Source organism: Phaethon lepturus, unplaced genomic scaffold, assembly GCF_000687285.1.
Source record: "Phaethon lepturus isolate BGI_N335 unplaced genomic scaffold, ASM68728v1 scaffold52871, whole genome shotgun sequence".
Lineage (NCBI taxonomy): Eukaryota > Metazoa > Chordata > Aves > Phaethontiformes > Phaethontidae > Phaethon > Phaethon lepturus.
The window spans coordinates 9,325-18,197 of NW_010518044.1; the positions used below are offsets into that span (position 1 = coordinate 9,325).

General features: G+C 43.8%; 1 protein-coding gene across 1 annotated transcript; it reads right to left on the reverse strand.

Moving 5' to 3' along the window:
- Window positions 1–240: 240 nt before the first annotated feature.
- On the reverse strand, window positions 241–8,367 carry SYT17 (synaptotagmin XVII; the record flags this gene model as incomplete). The annotated part of the gene is made up of 4 exons (XM_010296570.1): window positions 241–860; window positions 1,289–1,437; window positions 6,786–6,934; window positions 8,345–8,367. Coding segments are annotated over 4 exons (941 nt in total), but the record flags the coding sequence as incomplete, so codon positions are not given.
- Window positions 8,368–8,873: the final 506 nt, after the last annotated feature.

The following is an 8,873-nucleotide window of genomic DNA, read 5'->3' on the forward strand; positions in this document are numbered from 1 at the left end:
GAGTTGACATAGGATCTTTTGACATGCCACCTCCTTTGCATATGGAAGAGGACAGCTCCTCTACCTCACAGTATTAGTTTTAAGACCAGTTACAGGCATCACATTATTTCAATCCAGCAGATGCTGTATTAACAAGATGACAATGACTAATTAGAAACTGCATTTCTTGCCAACAAGCAAAGGAACCGCACAAAAAACCAACAAGAAAAATTGTAGCAATAATCTGATAAATTCTGTTACCTGAGAACTAGGCACAAGGGCTTTCCACCAGTGTCCGCCTTTCACAAGGTCTACATCGCCCAAGGGCATTGATACTTTGCCAATAACACAATGGCGTGAGAATTTGTCAAAATCCACTACGGTTAAAAGCAGAGTTCTTCTCTGGGCTTCTAAAAAGGGGATTTCAAATGTGTACCTCTCTTCAAACACCGGGTTCTGTGTTTTGCGTTTCACTCCGGTCTGCTTGGAGTTCTTCTGATCAGGAAGAAGGCAGATCTTCACGTAGGGGTTGGAGTGAGCCATGTCTTGCCTTGAACCATCATAAGAAATTGGAGGAGGCAGATCTTTAGCCTCAATGACTCGCACTATTAGATAATTATGCAACAGGTCGTACTGAGTGCTAAAATGCAGCATGCCCAGCTGATACTTTGATAAGATCTCCTCATCTGTCAAGGAGTCCATATCATCACTATTCGAGTCAAGAGAGTACAGTCTTGGTTCAAATTTTCTAAAATAGTCATCTGGGGTATAGGTTTTTCGCAGGATAGTTGGCTGAACTATTTCTTTCTTAGCTCCTATTATTCCAAACTCGATAGGTTTAATGTCAATTAACGGAGAACTTGGCCTTCTCGACTCCAAACCTGAACGAGAGAAATGACAAAAACGATCGTTAGAAACTCAGCTTGAAGCCACTACAGGCACAAGTCAACTTGTCCTTCCTTGGGTACAGCTATTCTGTGTCTGTGCAATGCCCAGCACAGCAGGCTTCCCAGAGGGACTTTTCACCATTACATTGCCAACAATTAATAGCACCCTTAGTTACGCTGAAGTGCAAGCTCAGCTACACTTTCCCCTCCCCATCCATTTTCACGTGCAATTACCAAGCATATGCTCCAGCAAGAAAAACAGGGCTGGACCTTTCCACTGTGTTCCTGCAGAACAGGATGAGATTTTAATCAATGTACCTTCAACTTGACTTGATTCCCTGTCTGAAAGATGAAAGAGCAAGCACTACAGTTTGATTTTTTTCCCCACAAGAATTACGTTAATGTTGGAAGGACGACCTTACTTGAAATCCTCCTCGTGAGGCTGTAAGTGGACCGTGATGCATCTGAAGACGACCGCCTTCTGTCAGGGGAAACATCCTGAAGAGTGGGAGGCAGCTCACTGATTGTATTATCAGAGTCTCCATCTTTGTCCTCATTTTGGCTGCTTATCCTGTTACAACAAGACACCTTTGGGTGATTCAACCCGGTAAAAGCAGTACATACAGAATAAAAATGCCTTCTGATATTCTGGGTCTAATCTTGGGTGCACATCCCTGGATGCTGCAGGGTATCTCCTGATCTACTTGGCAAGCAAAAGGCTGACCAACTGACTTCAGACCTGTGTGAAAAACAGATTCCTTATCTTTCTGCCTGTCTTTCAAACAGTTATATCAGTATTAAAGCACGACACAGGCCACACGGGCACGTGTGACTCAGATCTTGATCAGAAATATTATATTTGTCTTTAAGAAAGGAAAAAAAAAAATCCACAAACCACAACACCCAAACAGTAGCTTATTGCTGTAAACTCACAGCTACATTTTGGAAGCACGGCCTTCACTAGGAATGAACCAGCATGGGAAACCACCATGCTCAGTCATCTCAAACCCACCCCACACCTCTCTCGGTAAAATATTCCTCTGCAGATACACCACTAAGGTTTCAAAACTCGATCTTATAAATAGAATTAATTAACAGCTATTTATTTACAAGCCTTTTTAAAGAATTGGCTGCTTTTTATCCACTTCTATAAAGCAGAGGCGATTCTGACAAGATAGCAGTTTTACTGCCCAGGGGTCTCAGTGGGAGCAGGGAAGCCAGCAGGATCTAAGTAACTAATAAGCAAGTTACAGTGAGAGCTGTAGCATGTTTGAGAAGACTCAACAGAAGACTGGCAGCATAAAGAAGTTCATGTGTAATTCCCATTTCAGTTTGTGTGTATAAATATATGTTGTTTCCATATAAAACAACATTTTGGTTAAAAACCTCAACGTGTCACAGCCACAGTGGCTCACAAAAGCAGGACCTCCCAACCCTGACTGAAAGAGCAAGAGCAGACAGTAACAAGTAGAAGAGATAAAGTCTCCAACTGCACGTTCAGAGCAGAGCGGTTGGCAGACATCTGCCGATGGAAATGAAATCGCACAATGGTACGTGATGTGTAGTGCATCATGCAAAATAACCCTTTTGGTTAATCCACGAGACAAGAGTACTCCAAAAAAGTAGCGGCAGATCACATCGAAAACGCGAGCATGAAATGCGCAAAGTGAAGAGGAATACTGTGTGAGTTTTGCTCCTGATTCACCCTTTCTACGTGCATGGCTCAGTTGGGTATAAATGCAGTATGTTGAATCATTTGCTTTAGTAACCAATGACTGGACTAGAGCAATAAACATATTTTGCAAAAAGGAGTAAACTCACAGAAAAGGCCCTCCCAAATATGAAACAGATTTAAACTGGAATTTCTTATTCAAATCCATAAAGTTCGCAGCAGGATCCATGCTAATCTCACCAACCCGGAGTCACACAACTCATCCATACTGAAAAAAAGTCTGCTAATAATCAAACCCAAACCCTAGGCTAAAAGGGGCATACAATATTTGCACAACTCTGCAGCCCATTAAAGGCAGTCCAAATCACACAGTCTGACATATAATCAGTACTTGGAACACAAATAGCTTTTTCATGCCTAAATGCGGGTCTACACAATCACAGGTAGCATTTGGATATACTTGTGTTTGAGAAGTAAATGCACAGAACGAGGAGAAGGCAGGGTGAAAAGGGAATCAGGAAGAGAGGCATTAGGATGTTCTACAACGGGTAAACGTAATAGCGAGTTAATAACATACAGATGACCTTTAGTAAGGAAATTGCTACTGAGCCACAATAATTTTTCCTCAAATAAACTTTGGCACTGGTTAAAGCAGCTCTGTTTCTGAACCTTTGGGAAGGAGCGGTGTCCTGATTTCAATTCAGCCTCACAGACCATGCACCATTTACCTTTGGGGTTTATGTAGAATATTCCGTAACAGGCAGCGCTGACATACACCCTCGTGCCCAGCCCATTTCTGCAAAGACCGGGATGCAAGTGCTCCTCATGAAACAACAAGCAGCTACCAGGCATTCAGGCCAATACAATTAGACTCACTTCAGTAAGAACTTTTATTCCTAAGCTGCCACTGTAAAAAATTCAGAAAGTGAGAAAAATCAACAGTCTCCCAAGAGGAAGGGCTTAAACTTGCGGCTTTAATGCCCCCTCCTGAATTTCCAGGACAATGAGGTGTCTCAGAGCTGCCAAAGGGAAAACCTACAGGCAAAAAATAAAGGATGGATTATTCAGCATGGGCGTTCATATGTTTGCTAGTAGGCCAATGAAGACCATAAAAGCAGTCTTCCCCTGAGGACTGGGTTGGGGAGATAAGGAAGGAGCAAACTGCATTCTGTATTATACCAGTGTCCTGTCCATGAAGAAGTGGCAAGATGGGAAGTCCTCAGTGAAAACCTAGATCTATTTTTAAAACATTTTCAGGCTGTGAGCAGGGAATACAATAAATTGATTTGTTCCCCAATTCAATGCACGCATCTAAATGCGGAATATGGTGGTGTCAAATCTGTCTTCCATTTTAGGGGTTTCCACTGAATCCAAAAGCCCCCTTTTGAAAAGTAACATTTAAAAAAAAAAGGATGAGGGATCAATTGGCATACACAGATCTCTGAGCACTTAAAAACATACCCATTGAACACCTTATTCTGAGACCAATTCCAAACCCTTACTCTGCTCCCACATCTAACTCCAGACACTGTTTCCTACCTCCAAAAATGCATATGGAGATTTAAGAGTATAAGATCAACACAGTGAAAACAGAAATCATCTTCAGCTTCCGAATTCTGAGCCAGCCCTGCATGGGATCATTTCCACCTTAAACCTGAACACACAAAAAGTGTAGCCTTCCTATCGATCAGCAAACAAAATACACCATTTCTGTCTCCTGCCTTTTACTCTCCTCTTCCTGACTCTTGTTCCTTTATAGGCTCATTTTCCACCCCCCTCCTCTCAATCACATCCCCTCAGCTCCTTCCCCTCTCCGTATCTCCTCTGCTCTCTTTGCCCTCCTCCCTCGACTCATTTCTGGGTTCCCTCACTATTTTCCCACAAAGTCACCCTGGAAGCTTAAAGCTTCACCATCTTCCCTGGCACCACCCTGGGTCCATCCCAGCTCAAGAAGAGGAGCCAACAGCCTTTTCAAGCAAGCAAAGTCTGATCTCGAGCTTCCACATCAACGTGCGTTAACAGGCATCCTTAGAGATCACAGGCTTTGCAACAGCACCAGAGGAGAAGGTGACTTAGTGATCCTAAGGCACGGCAGCATCCATGCCTCCTCGCAAAGCAAAGCTACTTCTCTCGTGTGTCCTTTCCTTGGACTCCTGTTGCCCCTCTTGGCCATTACCTCTGGGAACACGTCTTCTCACAGCACTAGAGCAGAATAGGGAGACCCTAACTGCACCAGATGGCAGGTGGAAGGAAAGATGGGTACGTGACCTAGGCTGGGGTCCCGGGGACCCTACCCAGGGCTCCTAGCATGAGTACATGCAGCATAAAGTGCAACATGGTTGAAGAACTGGGCTTCCCCCGGCTGAGCACATTGTCTTCTGCTTAGAGGCTTTCAGACGGAGCAAGACTCGGGGAAAACAAGACAGGCTGGACAGAGCATTTTATGAGTCCAAAGGTCTCCATATTCTCTGCCTGCACCAAAGTCACCATACATCTGAGTTTTGAGATCAAAAGAACAGAGCTTCAATGCTTACAATGACCCTTTAGCCAGACAGTGGGTCCAGCAGTCAAAAACTACACCATGGGACAATCACCCCACACCCCCAAGCACACATGATGGCCTTTCTGCTCCTCAGCACACCAAAGAAACTCCGAAGCATCCTCTCGCAACAAGCCTAGCTACTTGTTCCAAGTACGTAACTGTTCCTGCAGCAATTTTTCTATGTCCAATACTGCAACCTCATCACTGTGTTCTCCTGTGCACAATGCCTTCCTATTTAGCATTGATTTTGTTTCCATTTCCCATTAATTGCAGGTGAATCCATTTCTGGGCATATATCAGACTCGTAAATACGCTGCTCCACATTTAAAAACCACTCTAACACATCTTGAACATTCCTATTTTTATTGCTTTAGTATTAATTACTGTCCTATTCTACCTGGATTCAAAAGAGTATATAGACAAAACTGTGATTTAAACATGAGACAATTTATTTCATGCAGCACCAAGACACGGACCTTCCAGACCTGACACAGAATAACAGTAGGTACTCAGAGGAGTAGATAAAATTAACTGAGTGTCTCCGTGCCTAGCTACCAACTTCTGAGCATCATATGATGCACTAAATAGGCATCCCCTGTCCCACAGCTTCTGGACACACTGAAGCTGTGCCCATCAAACGATCGGCTGTCACAGAAGACAGCCCAGCCCAGCCAACAGAGCAGGCACTAAAAGACAGGAGACCTCTGCTCGCTTCTTGGTTTCACTAGTGCCTCCACGGGGCCACCTCTGTGCTGCAAATTCCCAAACAAGAGGAAGTAAAACAGGGAAGACTTCACTGACTTTCTTTGTAATAGATTTGCAAAAACATTAATCAAAGCCCAGACAAAAGCCGGCATTTTTAGCAGGGCCTGTTGCGATAGGACAGGGCGTAATGGTTTTAAACTAAAAGAGGGCAGATTTTGACTAGATATAAGGAAGAAATTTTTCACAGTGAGGGTGATGAAACACTGGCCCAGGTTGCCCAGAGAGGTGGTGGATGCCCCATCCCTGGAAACATTCCAGGTCAGGTTGGACGGGCTCTGAGCAACCTGCTTGAGTTGAAGATGTCCCTGCTCACTGCAGGGGTGGTGGACTAGATGGCCTTTAAAGGTCCCTTCCAACCCACAGATTCCATGGTTGCCACTGTTGTTCTTTAATGATTCAAGAAGGGATCTTGAAGAGTACTAAGATGATGCAGGAAATCAAGTCTTACTATATGACACTTCAGATGAATTTCCCCTTTAGAGCACACATGAGGTACGCCTTTCATCTGCCTATAGGAGAACCACCTTCATGCTAGGATAAGAAAATGTTTCAAAACAACCTCGTCAGCATTCCAGCTAAGTTGAAGTCCTCCAAAGGGCTGGTCCATTAAAGAGGAAATAGGACTGAAGATGAAAAGCATCTTTAGGAAAGGGTGTATAGCTAAACCAGTTATCAGCTTGCTATGCTAGCTTACAAAGTAACTTCTGCCTTACTCATCAGAAAAGTGTTTTACAAAGACTAACCTTACTATTTGAGCTAACAGGGCTGCCCTTTTCCACCTTGCCATTGAGTAGCCTACGTTCCCACCCTTGGCAGGAGGTTCGTCCTTTCTACGTGGCATCCTCTGAACATCCTATCACCATTTTGCATCAATACTCTCATCACAGCTGAACAGCCTGACTCCTCAGTTAAAGCTATGAAAACATGCATCTAAACTTACAGCCAGGCTGGAGTTTGAGCAGGAAAAGGTCCCAGGATTTCAACTTCATCTTCACTTGTTTGACAACAGCTACAGTCGAAACACTTCTGACAACAATTTCTACAAGTCCACCGGCACAGCAAGAGATCCGAGATTCTAGCGAGCAGACCCTGAAGCCATTGGAAACCAAAGTACAAGATTACAACCCATCAATAGCTGTTGAGAAATAACATTCAGCTGTATTTATGTTTGTGTTTCTGCAACAGAACATTAAGAACTATATTTATTCCATCTATATCAACAGACAAATGCTATGCGGTTACCAGCCCAACTTCACTGATGCCGTAACAAGGCAGAAAAATAAGCATTCACTGCAGGTATTTTCCCTCTAGTAGCAACGTATTATTATGGAGGTTGGCAAGAGGGTGATTTACAAAACACTATGCATTGCAATATGTTAGAGCAGAAACATGCTTGTTCTTTCACACACATCAACAAACTAATAGATCGGCAAACATATAACAGAAGGAATTAAAAACAGAAGGTAAGTGAAAGCTCCGATTTAATCCAGCAAAGGTCTATTTAATTTGAAAATCTTAACGCAGAAATGTAAGCACATTTTGTCCCTGTATATGTATCAGCACGTAATATTTGTTTGATCCATACACACACAACATTACAGCCCAACAAACTTGCCACTAAAATGCATTAGCAAAAGTGTGCTATCCACACGCCTCCCCTTTGCTATGCTGATTAATTTAATGAAGAACCTTAACTGATTTTTTTTGTTTTTAAAGAAGTTACTTGACCCAGAAAAGTATTTAATTCCTTAGGTTTCTATGGTGGCACTGGCAGCATCCCCTGAAACAGTGCTCCTCCGCTGCTACAACCACGGGCTGTGAGCACCCCATCGGAGGGGCAACAGGCTGCTGCCCCATTGCCATGCCACCTCTACAGCCTTCCCTCCACTTCACAGCTCTGCTGGCTTCAAGAGGAGCAGAAAGCCAAACCTTAGCCCATTTCCCACCCACGCCAGCTCCAACTTCTGCGGTTTGTAAGAAGGCTCGTTAAGCAGCACAAGGGCACTGCTAATAAAGGGCATCACTCTGTATTCACGGGGGGAGACACGCAGCTGCAAGAGCACGGCACGTGCACATCCAGGGTCGAATCGCGTTACGATTGTATGTGACCTTGAAATGTTCCTAAGAAGCTGAAGATACAAAGCATGTGAGAATTTCTCCATAGATATCCCCCCAAAATACTCAAGACACGTGGAGTATTCACAAATGTGCAGATACAAAGGCACTATCACAGCACGCAAAGGGGTTTCCTCTGAGGAACGCAAATCTGCAGAGAAGACTCCACAGGAGCGTTTCTTTTTGCTCCAGTAAAACACACGGTTTCCTCCATAAACAAAATCTGAACATTGCAAAAAAAAAAAAAAAAATTAAAAACTACCAGCCCAAAATGCAGGGCATTACTTATATCTAGGACATCAGTAAAGAGTCAGAAAATACGAGACAATCCCTCAGGACGGAGTGAGGAGACAGAGCGGAGAGTGAATCATCAGATTAACTCACCTCATTTATTGGCTCCAACTGTCCTTTTAGACATCCAGGATGAAGCAAAGGAGAGCAAAATGAAAAAGACAAAGACAGGTTAGCAATGCTCAAATAACTTTAAATTTTCTGCCATGACATGCCCAGGCTGGGATAAGCTTGGATTTCCAGCAAGACAGTACCTTGAAAACATTAGAGGACGGAGAGGTCTCCTGACCAGGAATCAGCTTCTGCTGCTTCCAGTCCCTCCCCACCAAGCTCCCACTGCTCCTCCTTCCCCAGGAGAGAAATTCCCAAACCCATCCTGGAGCATGGAAATCCTGCTCATTGCCTCTTGCTAACAGGATATCACATACAACCACTTATTTTTTTTTCTTTAATAACCTGTCTCCAATTGCAGCAACTACTTGCTGCTGACAGCAAACCGCATCCGAATTTTCCAGTTAGATGCCACAGTGGAAAAAAAGGCTTTCCTCCAAGTTCAGCCCAGATGAATGCCGTTTCAATGCCAATTCATTAAAGGCAACATTTCTAGGAAGGGGCGCAGACT